We start from the raw sequence: 17426 nt of genomic DNA, 5'->3' as shown, positions 1-17426 counted from the left end.
GGTATCTCAGCGGCTATAGGCTGGAGGGGAGGAAGGACCTCCCACAACAAGAAATAAATACAAAGTGGCCGCCTTTTTAAAGGGAGAGAGACCACGCCCCAATGGGCGGGTATCTCAGCGGCTATAGGCTGGAGGAGCGGAAGGACCTCCCGCAACAGTGTAGGCTCACTATCCTTTACTTTATAGTTAGTATATACTTATGAGTGAGTACATACCATTTTCCTTTTTCTGGGTCTGGGTTACCTCACTTGTTTTTCCTAGCTCCATCCATTAGCATTCAAATTTCAAGATGTCGTTGTTTTTTACCACTGAGTATTACTCCAATGTGTAAATGTGCCACATCTTCTTTATCCATTCTTTGGTTTAGGGGCATCTAGGTTGTTTCTAGTTTCTGACTGTTACAAATAATGCTGCTATGAGCATAGTTGAACAGATGTTCTTCTAGTAAAATTGAGCAACTTTTGAGTATATGTCCAAGAGTGATTTTGTTGGGTCCTGAGGTAGGTTGATTCCCAATATTGTCATAAAATCAGACAGATTAACAAATGGAATAGAATTGAAGACCCTGATATTAATCCACACACCTATGAACACCTGATTTTTGATTTAGAAGCTGAAATTATACAATGGAAAAAAAGAAAGTATCGTCAACAAATGGTACTGGCATAACTGGATATCAACATGTAGAAGAAAGAAAATAGATCCATATCTATTCTCATGTACAAAATTCAAGTCCAAATGAATTAAAGACCTCAATATAAATCCAACCGCACTGAACCTGATAAAAAAGAAAGTGGGAAGTCACCTTCAATGCATGGTTACAGGAGAACACTTCCTACATTTAACACCAGTAGTATTGACACTGAAAGCCACTCTGAATAAATGGGTCCTCATGAAACTGAGAAGCTTCTGTAAAGCACATAACACAGTCAATAAGACAAAAAGGCAGCCTACTGAATGGGAAGAGATCTTCATCAACACCACATCAGAAGAGGACTGATCTCCAAAATTTACAAAGAACTCAAGAAATTAGATAATCACCTATAATAGTCAAGTTTGTAGTCATGTTAGCTAGGTTTTATAGATATAAAGAGATGTATATGAGATGGATAGGCATTTTTCAAACCTTTCAAAGGCTACAGAGTATGACATTTAAAACGTTTAAGCATTTAGGCCTTTCCATGACACTAAGACATATCTGTTCCTGGCAGCACCAATTACTTCAAGAGAAAGATGGGTATCGAAGAGGCTCCTTATGGAGTTGGTGAGCCATTTGGGCAAGAAACTGCTCTTGCCTGGACTGCTTGATGAACTGGACATGCAGGACCCATGGAGATATGACTGTTGAACTTGCCTAAAGGTAAGATAATCCTTTGGGGTTCTTGCTTCATTAAAGAGTCTGCCAGACATTCTGCAGGACACAGAAAATAAGTGACTGACAAATTGCCAATACAGGCAGAACTATCTTTGAAATTTCTTGCTTTGAGGAAAAGTCTAATAGATGCTATAGGCCTATTGGCTGAAGATTGGATGCCACAATGACATAAAAGAACTTTGGGTGACTGTTCAGGAAGCAAGATGTCTCTGTCAATTCTAGCGTTTTGGAAGTTGCATGCAATGTACTTCCTAAGTGATACCAATAATTGATAAAGGAACTACTTTGGGTCTTACAGTATAGCTATAGGGAAACAGAGCTAGGCAGAGAAAACTAGACTGAATGCTGGGAGAGAGAAGGCAGGGTCAGAGAGAAGTCTATCCCACTGGAGACAGACACCAGAAATTTAGCCAGTAAGGCACAGCCACATGGAAATACACAAATTAGTAGAGGTGTGTAGAAGGTGAGCTGCGGGCTGCATTTCTGCCGCCTTGCTCCCAGCTGCCCAGCTAGCTTATGTCCCCGAAATAACAACATACAAATTGTATTCTTTTAAATACTGCCTGGCCCATTATATCTTGCCTCTTCTTGGGTAACTCTCATATCTTGCTTAACCCATATTTAGTAATCTGTGTAGCACCACGAGGTTTGGCTTACTGGGAAGATTCTAGCCTATGTCCATCTTGGGCTGGAGCTTCATCGCCTCTGTCTCAGAGAGGAGAGGCATGGTGATTGTCTCACTTCCTCCCAGCATTCTGTTCTGTCTACTCTACCCACCTAAGGGCTGGCCTATCAAATGGGCCAAGGCAATTTCTTTATTAACCAATGAAATCACCTACATCAGAGGTGAGTTAAATTAATATGTAAGAGTTAGCAAATAATGAGCTAGAGCTAAAGGGGCAAACAGTGACTTAATTAATACAGTTTCTATGTGATTATTTTGGTTCTGGGCAGCTGGGACAAACAAGCAGCCTCCTCCAACACCTTTTGTTTTCTTATTGCTCTAGCTAGAATTCTGAGCACTATACTGAATATATATTGAGAGAGTGGACAGCTTTGTCTTGTTCCAGATTTTAGTGGAACCATTATGAGTTTCTTTTCATTTAATTTGATATTGGCTGTATTCTTGCTGTATATTGCTTTTATTCTGATTAGATAAATTCTGTGTGTCTCTGATCTCTCCAAGACCTTTTTATGAAGCTATGTGCATTTTTCAAAGGCATTTTCACCATCTCATGAGATGATCATATGGTTTTCTCTTTCAATTTATTTATGTGGTAAATTACTTTGACAGATTTTTATATGTTGAATCATCCATGCATCTCTGGGATGAAGCCAACTTGATCATGGTGAATGAATTTTTGTTATGTTCTTGGATTCAGGTTGTCAGTATTTTATTGAGTATTTTTGCATCAATGTTCATGAGGGAGATTCGTTTGTAATTCTCTTTCTTAGATGAGTCTTTGTTGGTTTGGGTAATAGGATAAATGTAGCCTCATAAAGAGCTTGGCAACATTATGTCTGTTTCTATTGTGTAGAACAATATGATGAGTATCGGTATTAGCTCTTCTTGGAAGATCTTGTAGAACTCTGCTCTGAAATCATTGGATCCTGGAATTTTGTTTTCATTGGGAGACACTTGATGACTTCTATTTCCTTAGAGGTTAAAGATCTCTTTAAAATGTTTATCTGGTCTTGATTTATAATATGTGGTACCTATCCAGAAACTTGCCCATTTCTTTTATATTTTTCAATTTAGTGGAGTACAAAGTATGACCTATTGATTCTTTGAATTTCCTCAGTATATGTTGTCATGTCCCCTTTTCATTTTTGATTTTGTTAATTTAAATATTCTTTCTCTACCTTTTAGTTAATTTTCATAAGGTTTCATCTGTCTTGTTGATTTTCTGAAAAGAAAACATCTCTTTCTTTCATTGATTTTTATACTGTTTTGTTGGTTTTTATTTTATTTCATACCTTAATTTGATTATTTCCTGTCATCTGTTCCTCCTGGATGACTCTGCTTCTTTTTATTCTAGAGCTTTCAATACTGTTTACTTTCTAGTGTAAGATTTCTCCATTTTCTTTATGTAGTCACTTTGTGCTATGAACACACATACATATGAAACACACATATGAAACACACATATGAACACACATATGAAACACACTTTGTGCTATAAAATTTGTGCTTTTAGCACTGTTTTCATAGTGTCCTATTTGTTTAGGTATGTTGTGTATTCGTTTTCATTGATTTCTAGGAAGTATTTAATTTCTTTATTTCTTCCTTGATCCAGGAGTGATTCAGTTGAACATTGTTTAATTTTGATAAGTTTAGAGGCCTTCTGAAATTAGTTTTGTTGTTGAATTCTACCTTTAAGCCATGGTTATCTGAGAAGATACAGTAGATTGCTCCAAATTTTTTTATCTGTTGAGGTTTCCTTTGTTACTGAGTATATAGTCAATTTTAGAGAAGGTTCAATGAGGGGCTGCTGAGAAGTGGATATATTTTTGTCTGTTTCCATGGAATGTTCTATAGATATCTGTTACATACATTTAAGTCACATCATCTGATGTGAGATTCCCCTCTGTATGCTGTGAATATCATTAGTTAATAAAGGACTGTTTTGGGCCCGTGCAGGGTAGAACATAGGTAGGTGGGGGGGGGAACTAAACAGAATTTTGGGAGAAGGAAGGCAGAGTTTAGAGAAGCCATATAGTCTTGCCGAAGTCAGACAGTACCTAGTAAGCTGCATCCACTTGGCAATACACGGATTACTATAAATGGGTTAAATTAAGATAGAAGAGTTAGCCAATAAGAAGTTAGAGCTAATGGACCAAGCCGTGATTTAAATAATATAGTTTCTGTGTGATTATTTTGGTTCTGGGTGGTCAGGAAGAACAAGCAACCCTATAATGAAGGCGTAAGTCACAAACAATGCCACAGCAGTTTGGAATTATGATTAATAGGGTAGTATTTATTTAAAGGGGAAAAAACTTACAGATCACCGTCAGCCCTCTGTACAACCAGGAAGGGAGTCTAGTCGCCGGCCGAGCAGAAAGTAAAGAGAGAGAGAGAGAAGGAAGTAGCCGCTTTTTTAAAGGGAGAGAGACCACGCCCCAATGGGCTGGTATCTCAGCAGCTATAGGCTGGAGGAGCGGAAGGACCTCCCGCAACACTATAACAAAAAACTGGCACAACAACATCGTGGACTAAATTGATGAAAAACCTGAAAAAGCTTAAAGAGGAATCCTAGACACACAAAAAAAACAGAGTTAAGCATGGTTTGGTAGCAGCATTTTCTTGGGTGGGCTCTGTTTGCTAGAAGCAAGCAAAGTCGCGGTTCCCTTAAGAGAGGATTTCTGGAATCAGCAGTAGTAGAAAAAAAGTCACTCCACTTTGAAATGCTGGCTTTCAGACTTCCACCATGTTGGACTGTCTGGAGCAAGCAGAGAGTACTATATATACCCTAGTAATGAAACAGCTTAAGTTTTTAAGAAGTGTTTAGCATTTTAAGAACTCCTGGACAATAAAGAATTGCAGATACACAAGACAAATTCAGATCAAAAAGACCTCTAAATGAGACACTGTGTTTTTTTTTAAAAAACGTACTTAGGTTTGAGAGAGGAAAAATAATTTAGATAGGTATAAAATAACTAAATGGTATTAAAATTTAAAAAATGGTAAATTATTTAAAGAGATAGTACAGATAGTCATAGATTAAAGGAATAAAATGAAAATAAGCCATATAGAGATGGACTATACACAGAGTCCTGATTATGTATATTATTGTGTTTTCTTTGAATTTTTTGACTGTGAATGAGCTAAGAGAGACATTTTATTTTACGGACTGTTAAGCTAAACTACTATAGATATTTTAAAGGTTTCTTGACTTCAGAATTTGGGCCTAAGTGTATGTTGCTTTGGAAAAGAGGTTCTTTTGTTTCCACAGAAGATGAGAACTTGTGGAATTCTCCCAGGCTAATGTGGTTTGATGAACCAAGAGCCCCTCAAAGGTTGCCTTGAACACCTCTCAAAAATTACTTTGCTCAATAAACAGCAGGAAGAGGTTTGGACAGTACTATGCCCATATTCTCAAATATTGTCTATAAATGTTTGTTTACATTTAAATGGGGATATGCTATAGAGATTTGCAATGGTATGGATCTTGGTTTATTGATACAAATTTAAGATCAATTTTGTTATTTTATATATATATGTATATATATATGTATATATATATTTCTGCTTTAGATTAAATTTAGGTTAATAGATAACCATGTATAATAGTCAAACTTGTAGTTATGTTAATTCGATTTTCTAGATGTACAGAGATGTATTTCAGGTAGATAAGCATTTTTTCAAACCTTTCAAAAACTATAGAATATGGTGTTTAAGATATTTAAGAATTTAGGACTTCATGACAATAAGGCACAGCTGTTCCTGGCAGCACCAATTACTTAAAGAGGAAGATGGGCATTGAAGAGGTTCCTTATGGAGTTTGCTAGCCATTTGGGCAAGAAACTGTTCTTGCCTGGACAGCTTTATGAACTGGACATGCAGGACCCACAGAGAAATAACTGCTAAACTTTCCTAAAGGTAAGATGATCCTTTGGGGACCCTGATTTATGAGAGAGTCTGCTAGACATTCTGCAGAACACAGAAGAAAGTAACTGAAAAACTGTCAATATAGGCAGAGTTGTCTTTGAAATTTCCTGCTTTGTGAAAAATTCTACTGGATACTATGGGCCTGTAGGCTGAATATGGATGCCCCAATGGTAAAGAAGAACTTTGGGTAACTGTTTAGGCAGCAAGATGTCTCTGTCAATTCTAGAGTTTTGTAAGTTGCTTACAATGAACTTTCTGTTTACTTAGGTAATATTATATCCTTCTGGATTCTGATGGAGTTGAAGGATTTATAGTTATAATTATAGTTTTCCTTAATTATGATACCAGATAAAGTGGATACAAATATTGTAACTATAATTCTTGCTTGATATATGTTTGTTATATATAATTTTGTTATGTTATAGTTAAAAACCTTCCTTTGTATTTAAACAGATAAGGGGCAGTGATGTCAGATTCCCCTCTGTATGCTGTGAATATCATTAGTTAATAAAGGACTGCTTTGGGCCTGTGAAGGGTAGAATACAGGTAGGTGGAAAAAAAACTAAACTGAATGTTGGGAGAAGGAAGGCAGAGTTTAGAGAAGCCATATAGCCCTGCCGGAGCCAGACAATACTTTACCCAGTAAGCCACATCTACGTGGCAATACACAGATTACTAGAACTGGGTTAAATTAAGATAGAAGAGTTGGCCAATAAGAAGTTAGAGCTAATGGACCAAGCTGTGATTTAAATAATATAGTTTCTATGTGATTATTTTGGTTCTTGTCAGCCAGAATGAACTAGCAGCCCCCTAACAACAACAAAATAAACACCTGTTAGTTCTTTGATATTTCTGTTAACCTTCTATCTGACAGACATGTCCATTTGTGAAAGTGGGGTGTTGATGTTTCCTACAATTAGCGTGTGAGGTTGGAAATTTGATTTAAGCTTGAGTAATGTTTCTTTTATATATCTTGGTGCTCTTTTATTTGGGGCAGAGATGTTCAGAATTGAGACTTTACCCTGAGAATTTTTCCTGTGATGAGTATTAAGTGTCCTTCTCTGTCTCTTTTGAGTGATTTTAGTTTGAAATCTATTTTGATAGATATTAGAATAGCTACTTCTACTTTTTTTCCTTAGGTCCATTTAATTGGAAAACCTTTACTCAATCCTTTACTCTGAATTAATGCCTTTCTTTGATTTTGAGGTGTGCTTCTTATTTCTTATATGTAGCAGAAAATGGATCTGTTTTACTATCTATTCTGTTAACCTAAAAAAAGAATAGGTGAATTTAGACCACTGATATTATGAAATATTAATGACCAGTGGTTGTTACTTACTATTATTTTTTGGTGGTAGTGTTAGTGTATTTCTCTTCTTTTGGGTTTGCTGATGTAAGATGTAAGTTATCTGTTGTCTGTATTTTTATTGGTGCTACTTTATAGGCTATAGCCACTTGTGGCTGATTCTAAGTCCCACCCACAAGCAGTGAAGGCTCAGAGATCTGGGAGCAGTATCCCCACACCTGCAACTATCCTCAACTAGATCTGAGACCATAGCAGTTGTATCCTTGACTACCCTTGGAGAAAAGAGTGTTTAGGTTCCCAGATTGAGGGCCCAGCTCTGTAGATCATTTCTCCCTGAGCCACATCCAATGCCCCCACAGTGAAACTCCAGAGAATTCACTGGAGCAGAGGAAGAGACTCACTATAGCTATCATCATCCCCCACAACATCTCTGACCATTGCAGCCTTGGTCCTGACTGCCCTTGGAGAGGTGAGTATGTTGGTTTTTAGCTTTAGGGGATTGCTTTCCAGGACCTAACCAATGGAAGATCATCCTGTGCTCCACCACCAACCATCACACCCCAAAGACCCCCAGATTAGCCTCTCCATACCTGCAACCATACCCCATTGAATTTATGGCCATGGGAGCTTTGACCTTGACTGTCCCTGAAGAGGAGTTCCCAGAATTGCATCAGCAACTACCCAAGGCATGGTCCCACCTGCATAAGGAGGAAAAGTGACCACAAACTCCACTTGCACCAATTCCAGGAAGAAAGACCCCCTGAAACACAGACTTAATCTGCATTCCTTGGAGGAAGAGATGGATATGTTCCAATGCAAGAATACATTCAACAACCTAAAAAATAATGTGGTACAGGTGTTGCCAACATAGGAAGACCTGAACATCCAAATGCAGAAGAGGCAGAAGAAAACATCCTTAAATATAACTTTATGAAGAAAACAGAGACCCTTAAAGAGGAGATGAAAAATTCCCTTAAAGAAATTGAGGAAAAAAACAAACAAAAAAATGAAAGAAATCAACAAATCTTGTAAAGAAATCTAAGAAAAGCAAGAAAATACACCCAAAGAGGTGAAACAGTTTAAACAGTTCAAGACTTGAAAATTGAAGTAGAGACAATTAAAAAAACACAAACCAAAGGATATTTTGGAAATGGAAAATCTGGGTAAATGAACAGGAACTACATACAGATGAAAGAATAAGCACCATACTATATGAGATGGAAGAGAAAATCTCCGGAGTTGAAGATACAGTAGAGAAAATAGATTCATAGGCCAAAAAAAAATGTTAAACCAACATATCCTTAACACAAAACACCCAGAAAATCTAGAACACCATGAAAAGACTAAACCTAAGAATAATAGGCATAGAAAAAGGTACAAGACCTCCAAACCAAAGGCACAGAAAATATATTCAATAAAATCATAGAAGAAAACTTTTCTATCCTAAAGAAAGGTATGACTCTGAAGGTTCAAAAAGCTTACAAAACAGAAAATGGACTGGAACAAAAAAATCCCCTTACCATATAATAATCAAAACACTAAACATATTGAATAAAGAAAGAATATTAAACAATCAAAAGAAAAGGGCCAAGTAGCATATAAAGGCTTACATATATGAATTACACCCAACTTCTCAATGGAAATTCTGAAAGCCAGAAGGTCCTGCACAGATACTGACACTAAAACACCATGGATGGAAGCCTAGATTATTATACTCAGCAAAGCTTTCAATCACAGGCCGGGCGATGGTGGCGCACGCCTTTAATCCCAGCACTCGGGAGGCAGAGGCAGGCAGATCTCTGTGAGTTTGAGACCAGCCTGGTCTACAAGAGCTAGTTCCAGGACAGGCTCCAAAGCCACAGAGAAACCCTGTCTCGAAAAACCAAAAAAAAAAAAGCTTTCAATCACAATAGATGAAGAAAACAAGATATTCCATGAAAAAAACAGACTTAAACAATACCTATTCAGAAATCCAGCCTATTGAAAATACTAGAAAGAAAACTCCAACCCTAGGAAGTTAGCTGCACCCACAGAAACATAAGCAACAGATAATCTCACACGTCACAGTAGCAAACACCAAAGAAGGGAAACACACACACATTGTATTCCTTTAATATATGATAAGAGACGGGTATGGTTTTGCTTATATATGTGGATGTCGTGTTAGTTTAGTTTCTATTTGTATATGACTGGTTTTGAAAAAAGCAACCTGGGGAAGATAGAGCTTATTTCATCTCAGAATTATCAATTCCATCATGAAGGGACATCAGGGCAGGAACTAAAGAAAGAACTTGAAGAAGAAATGAAAGCAGACATTATGCAAGAATGGAACTCTGCTTGCTGGCTTGTTCTTCATTGCTTCCTCAACACACTATTTTATACAACCCAGGACCACAAGCCCAGGGGCGGCACTGTTCATAGTGGGTTGTACACTCCATCACTATCAACCAAGAAAATGCCCAACAAACATTCCAGAAAGTTTAATTTTTGGATTATAAACTTTTTTCCTTTTAAGGTCTTTGATTTTCTTAATGCAATATAAAGACTACAAATTAGATTTTTTTTTCAAAATATTTACTCAGTTGACAATCAGTAATGTTTTATGCTTCAGTATTTATTTTTAATTCAGAGATCAAACTCTGGCCTCCTTGTGCTTAAATTTTAAAACAGCTGATGACATGTAATGTGAAATCTGTATGGTAGGTTAAACGTTTATGATCAAGACATATTTAGGTTTCAGTTCTACTATTATATTAATGTTTAATTTTAGGATATTCTTTCCCTTTGTCTTAAATTCTTTTTATATTATAAAGAACACATTAAATAATATGGCAAACTTCACTTAATTACCAATAGTCACAACTTTATATTTTATTATTTCTTAGTTTGTTTACAAATAAAATTGACTGCCATGTAACTCATAGTAATAGAGTATGAAATTTCAGACATGAGGTGAGTTTGGTGGCCTCACTCTGTATTCCACTTACTTGAATAGAGCTAGGAGAGCATAATCAAATAGGAAAACAAAACAAACAAACAAACAAACAAGACAAAAGAGGTCCAACATCTTCCAGAGATTATATATTTTGGAGAGGACTTCATTTAGAAAGATCTCATAGGAAGTGAATAAAGTGGATTGCTATTCTATAGCTCATTTTAGACTTTCCTGAGCAAGTGAAATAAACCTTACTAAGGTTGTAAATAAGGTATTCTTTACCATGAGTTTATTATGTAGTTAATATGAAAGTGGCTTAAAAATAAATCATGATGAATCAATTTTCATTTAATAGTGTGTTTAGAGCATATGAGAAGTAGAACCCTAATAGTATGTTATTAACTGATTTAACAAAATAATTAAATTGGTGATTTTAATTCTCCTGATAGTAGAAGTAAGATATTCTCAGAGGAATCTGAGAAGGTGATGTATTTCAAATTCCCAAGTGTTTCTGAAATCCTTTTCCCCGCTCTAACTCCATGAATCAGATTCATAAACATTGTTCATATTTGGAAGGTGGTATGAGAAAGGCTAATGATGACCATTGATGTAGGTGAGTTAATAATCACAGGTTTTGTGGGGCAAAGTAAAGAACAGGATATAGGCCATAGAGAAATGAATTTATTTTCTTTAGATCTATTCTTCAGTAAATTTTTGTGCTAGAAAACAAAACTGTAACCCTTCATTCCTGATTTTTTCCCTTTGGTTAAATAGAAAAAGTAACATATACTAACAGCTATTTTTTAAACTAGAGTTTACAACTTAACAAATTATTGATATTGTTTACAAAGGCAAGTGGGCTAAATTTTCATAGCTCTTGAACGGTCCATAATGTGTTTCTGTAACTGCAAAAATAACACAAAAGATAAGGAAGGAATAATAGAAAGCCATTGAAAATTTCTTTAAATTGTGCTTCTTTACTGGGAATAATATATTGTTAAGAAAAATATTAAATAGAGGTGATAACATAAATAGGCAGCCTTGTTTTCATTTCCCACATTTTGTCTATGTAAAATTACACAATTACAATTTATGCCACAAATAGATGATTTCAACAATAAAGCAGTGAGCATATGTCTACCAACAAAAAGACTTTATCTTTTTAATTCCTCAAGGCAGAAACGGATGACTTTTTACAAAGTGAGTTTGATGACATGACCTTTGAACTATTGGCTGCTTAGTATAATAATAATGTTTTCAATTCCTTTCTAACATACATGGAATTTGTTTCTACTGAGAGAGCTCTCTTTGGAAAAGTAGTCAGATAGTTCTACATGCACTGCTGTGTGAGAGAGGAGCAAACACATGATGACTGATCAAAGCTGCATCTTTCAGAATTATGTCAGAAAGGAGCCAAATCCAAGAATTTCTTACTTGACAAAAGCAACAATAATCTGAGTTGATAACATTCAGGAACTGATTGAAGCCTCAAACTCCCAAATTCTAACTCTCTTGTCACAGGAAGTAAGTCATTTGTGTTTCAACAAAATGAGAATTTTAAATAACTCCTTCAGGACTTGTCAGTTGCATTACAATTTTCTAGTTTTACATTCCAATATAGCTCTTGTATAAAAAAACATTTGGAGGAATAAAACAGGTAACTAACAAGTAGAGATTTCCTTTTTGTGTTTGGAGGAGAGAGGCTGGTGAGTAATAAAGTAGAAAAATATGGTTTTAAAGAGAAGAGAGGCAGAGTAACTATTCCTATAATAAACATTACTTGTGCCAGAAAATTTTGTCATTTGTGTTTGAAAGGTAATTATGTGTGACAAGTCACCACTTTCATAAGTTTTTACATATTATCTATAGTGTTTATAAATTTATATCAGCTGATGGTGATAATTTTTTCATATACATTTGGGCTAAATTTGCTCTCTTTCAAATTTACCTTTGCTAAAGTAAGGTACCTTCAATTTACAGAATATATTTAAGATATAAAAGTCAAATACATTTTATATACTTTTCAGGGTCTTGCAAGTGAAATTGAACAACTTCCTTAAATTCTCCAAGACTCAGTTATTTTATTTACTAGATAGGGATAATACTATACAAATTACTATTGATAAAAATTTCATTGAGTCTGTCTCTTGACAAGCACTCAAACAAATGCTGAGTCTTCTAGCTGAGGTCTGTACACATGACAATGTACCAAGATTCTTTTTGGGGGGTTGTATAAATAAATCTTTGGGTATTTTAGTATATTCCTTTTTTATATCCCATGCAAATAATTATTTCTACTTGTACCACCCTTTCAATGGAATCCTGACCCTAACATCTCAATGAGTCTCTTGCTTCTCCTCTCGTTCTTCTATATCTTGTTCTTCATAGAGTGGTATAGCCGTCTGAACAAAAGGTAAGTCCGAATATGTCAATTCTTCTGCATGCTTGACTTGTCATTTAGAATAAAATCACAAATATGGCCTATAAAACCATGAAAGATCTAGCACTAACTCACTTTTTTCACTGAACATGACCTCTGCTCCTGCCACGGGGATTCCCCCTTCTGATATTTCTGTCTGGAGCTTTATAGTAAGTGTATTCTTAGCTTCTTCCTTACTCACTTCCAATTTATTTTGGGGGGGGGGTTCCATGCTTGGTACTTCTTTAATACTTCTTTCATGACTATTCAAATAGTTTTATAATAAAGTATTTCTGAAACAATATTGTAAGAAGATATAAGCATTTTACCAATCTATAGTCAAAATATTAATTCATTTATAATCCAGTGTTCAGTTGGAGCAGTGGGTTTTCTTTGAAGAAAGACACAGGCTAGACTCCTTAGCGCTTTCTTCAGGTAGTTGTGTTACTTCTCTAGAGTTGTGAGGGCGAAAGGAGACAAGTACCAGGTTCCAGAGTCATCATAAGAATAGATTTATTTCCCCTCAACACGGAGCCATTCCAGTTAGTGTGTGGGAGCATGGAGGGCCCGACAGTTTTCCCATGGCATCTCTGACATGATAGATAGGGTCACCTGCACAGTGGACGGTGACTGCAGTGTGGCCTGTTCCTCCAGAACAGCTGTATTGCTTCTAGACTACTTCATTTTCAATTCAGCTGTGTTTCTAGGAAGCCAAATGAATGATGAGTTGGAGAGTGTTCCGTGGATTATTTGGTCAGGAGACATTCTTTAGCCTTTCTTGAAAGAATTTCTAGTAATTGTGGGCTAAGCATTCTGAACCCTAATCACATGAAAGGTTCTCAAGCTAGTTGGTGGCTTCAGTTTGTGATGGCTGAATTTGAACACTTCCTCATTTCCTGTTCAATCAAATTGCCCCTGGGCTGTGTAGGGAACCCTCCACTCCTGACAGACAGTTGTGCTCAGGGCTGGGGCCTCTAGGAAGAGCCTCATCTGCCTTTTAAGTCATTCAGTTTGGGGGCTGGAGAGTTGGCTTGGGGGCTGGAGAGATGGCTCAGGGGTTAAGAGCACTGATCGCTCTCCAGAGGACCTGGATTCAATTCCCAGCACCCACACGGCAGCTCACAATTGTCTATAACTCCCTTTCCAGGGGACCCAGTACCAATGCACATAAAGATTAAAAGTAAAAAAAACAAAGTGGTTCAAGTTGGAAAAAATAAAATATGTCTGAGTCATTTTTTTAATATTTATTTATTTATTATGTATACAATATTCTGTCTGTATGTATGCCTGCAGGCCAGAAGAGGGAACCAGATGTCATTACAGATGGTTGTGAGCCACCATGTGGTTGCTGGGAATTGAACTCAGGACCTTTGGAAGAGCAGGCAATGCTCTTAACCACTGAGCCATCTCTCCAGCCCTTTTCTTTTTTTTTAATATTTATTTATTTATTATGTCATTTTTAAAATTTATTTAATGCTACATCAATATCAAGTCTTCTAGGTCATGAACTTAGGATATCTACAAATATTTGTTATTTTTCATCATTTTATTGGTGTTGTATAGTATGTATTACAGAACTCTTTCATTTCCTTGGCTAATCCTTGAGAATTTTATTCTTCCAGGTGCTGTTTTAAGCGAAACTGCACTATTTTAGGCCACTCGTCACTAGCATAGAGAAGCACAGCTGTTCTGTGTGTTGGTTTCTGTGCTGCTTCTCTGCTGGATTGCAGAGCTTCTGAGTTGTTTTCATAACTCCCAGGCTGTTTGTCTTGTGCTAGATTATTTCCAAGTTGAAGGATGAAATACTTCTGATAGAGAAAGAATGCACAGACCTCCAGCTGCACATGGCAAGAACGGACTGGTGGTGTGAGAACCTGGGCCTGTGGAAAGCAACCATCACCAGTGCAGAGGTATGGCCGCAGCCGCAGGTGCTCTGTCTAAACCATAGCTTTCCCCTGGAGAATTAAGAGTGAAGGTCAAAACCCATGCTCATCCTGTTAGCCCCTTCGTCTACTACCTTCCTTTCCTCCATTTTCTCTCCGGTGTGCTCGTGCACGAGGGGAAACTGCCCAGGACTTCATGGAGTGGATCTGAGCTCACTCCACTCCAGTCAGAAACTCCGTGCTTTTGTACATTGAATTGTAAACAACCTTGAGACAGGAACAGTTAATGCCCTTGGAGTACTGATGTATTTTTTTCTGTTATGATTGATATAAAATGGAAAGTATTTTTAGGAAGTTGGAAATAATAAAAAATGTAACTTTTATTGTTCCATTTTGTTCAGTTAGATCTCAGAAACTCTAAAATCTTTAGTAATGAATATTTTTCCTCTTGGTTATTTTTCAAAGGGTTTGAAGGGTACACTTTACCCCCTCTCTTACCCATTTGTTTGATCAGTATATGTTGTATAAAATAATAGATTTTATTATGATGTTTTCATACACATGTATAATGTACCTTGATTGTTTTCGCCCCATTGGCTTTCTTGTCCCCTGCTCTGTCCCCTTCCATTTGACTACAGAATAATTCCTGTTAGAGGAAAGAGCTCCTAAGCATTGGCTGCTCCGTTAAGGCTGATGCCTTTCCCTCCTCCCGAGTGGGGGGAAGCTGGGATAGCTAGTCACGCCCACCATACTTCAACACAAGTAGTGAGGTCGTAAGTGAGCACAGGCACCAATGTTTTGTTTCTTTTGATTGTTGTTCTTATCTACGCTCCTCTCTGCCAGTGTCTCAGCAGCTCAACAGGCTGAGTGTAAGGGAGCTTAAATCTCAAACTGTAATTTTCCTCTAGATATGGCAAACACACAGCCTGTTCTCCAGGTGCTGCTCTGAAAGCCACGTGTGAAGGTTCATTAGGTGCCCAAGGGCTCCTGTGAGCACTCCCATTAAACATGGCTACTCTGGCCATGCCCCCATGTCCCGCCTATACAGTGGAGTAGCGTTCCTCCCTCATACGGTGCGTGTGGGTGTCCACGAAACCTAGTGTCTCTTTGCTTTTTTAATTCTTCTCTAATTTATGACTTAGAATTAGTATAATTGCCGTGTGTGTGTGTGTGAGAGAGAGAGAGAGAGAGAGAGAGAGAGAGAGAGAGAGAGAGAGAGAGAGAGAGGTGTAAGCTGGACAATAAAGGACCCCCACCACAGTAGCTGATCTCTTCTTACTGTGGCACAAGGCCAGGGTGTCTGCACTCACTCCCAGGCTGGTTGAGACTCTTGGCAGAGTTCAGGAGTCCCTGTTATAAACCCGAGGTCTGGGCTCTCTTTTCTTGTTCGTTTCCTTCTTGGGAATGAAGTCTTTCTGACTTCATTTTCTGTTTTGTAACAGAACAAATGCTCCTTATGATTTAGCTCTCTATTCAGATGATTTCCCCTGTTCTAAGATCTGCTGTGTCATATAACATGATCTAATTGCCAGAGGAAGGGGAAGATAGATCATTCTTAGGATCCCAGGGTTTAACAAGGGCACCGTACAGGGTACACCAGAAAGAGGGCAATTGTGTGTGTCACTAAAATTCTCTTATAGTGTCTGCTTATTATGATTTAGTTGTCTGGGTTATTTGTTTGTTTGTTTCTTCAAGGTGACAGAAGAGAATGGCGAGCAAATGCCTTGTTACTTTGTCAGGGTAAATCTACAAGAAGTTGGAGGGGTTGAAACTAAGAACTGGACCGTCCCAAGAAGGCTCAGTGAGTTTCAGAATTTACATCGGAAACTTAGTGAGGTACGACTACTCATGAATACGGACTCGTGATCACAGGACGTAGACTTTCCGAGTATGAAGACATTCAAGAGTCATACCATTCATAGAGGAAAAGGGATTGCTCTTTCTGCTTGTTGTTGCCGGTGCTATAGTGTTCTCAGCCTGACATTTGGAAATTACTCATAGATCAAACAATCTAGTCTACTCCACATCCTTCAGGGCAGATGGTTCTCTGATTTTCAGTATAAATCGCTGTAGAGCCCCAAAGATGTCAGAGACCAGGGATCTAGGACCAGTAGATTGAAGCTGTGGTCTGTAACCCTTTAATGGGTCCTGAAATCAGTGGTGTGTTAAGGCACTAGGAAGGCAGAGCATGTAGGATTTCATTGTGTATACTCCAGGAGTCTGCAGAGTGGAGTGGATGAAAACACCCAGAGCCAGAGAGCACAACCTCAGATCTACATCTCCTGTTTGTGAGGAGGAAGGGAGTAGATGCTACTGAGCAGGCAAAAGGATATGTGGTCCATAGGAAATGCTTCTGTGATTCTGTTGCTGTCAGTAATGAGCGCTGTTTCACTTTGACTTACATATATATTATATATATGTAGATGCAGATATTATAAATGTGTATCATGCTTGTAGAATAGCATAGCCATCTAGTGAGTTCCTGGATTTGCTAGTCAAGGGAACTGACTCTATTGCTTACTTGATTCAGGGTGTGTGCAGAGTGGCCAAGCCAGGGTCAGAACCAGTTTGTTCTTCCTGCTTTTCCTCTAGAGGTGATTTCACTTTCTACTGAAGACAAGTTCCTTTTATCACAGCAATGAAAACCTCTGCAGTCATTTCACTTTGAATTCTAGGCCGTTTTTCTCTTGCCGAGAATGAACCAACACTGGAGAAGCCCTTCTTACTCTTTTTTTTAATTCTTTTTTTTTATTGATAAAAGGAAAAAAAACAAGTTTCCCAGCCTCCCATTTCCCTCCCCCTCCTCCCACCCTTCCCCCTCCCCCCACTCCTCTCCCCCTCCCTCTCCAGTCCAATGGGCAGTCAGGGTTCCCTGCCCTGTGGTAAGTCCTAGGTCCTC

General features: G+C 37.7%; 1 protein-coding gene across 1 annotated transcript in view; it reads left to right on the top strand.

Moving 5' to 3' along the window:
* Window positions 1-17426, top strand: part of Snx25 (sorting nexin 25) — an 80659-nt gene that overhangs the window by 48502 nt on the left and 14731 nt on the right. Inside the window, exons 8-9 of the mRNA XM_005362650.3 lie at window positions 14423-14554; window positions 16223-16363. Of these exons, the coding sequence (XP_005362707.1) occupies window positions 14423-14554; window positions 16223-16363 (273 nt within the window). The remainder of the gene's footprint in view (window positions 1-14422; window positions 14555-16222; window positions 16364-17426) is intronic.

This window comes from Microtus ochrogaster, linkage group LG7_11, assembly GCF_000317375.1.
Source record: "Microtus ochrogaster isolate Prairie Vole_2 linkage group LG7_11, MicOch1.0, whole genome shotgun sequence".
NCBI classification, from domain to species: domain Eukaryota; kingdom Metazoa; phylum Chordata; class Mammalia; order Rodentia; family Cricetidae; genus Microtus; species Microtus ochrogaster.
Note: the sequence above shows the minus strand (reverse complement) of the source record. Positions and strands in the feature narration are given on the sequence as shown.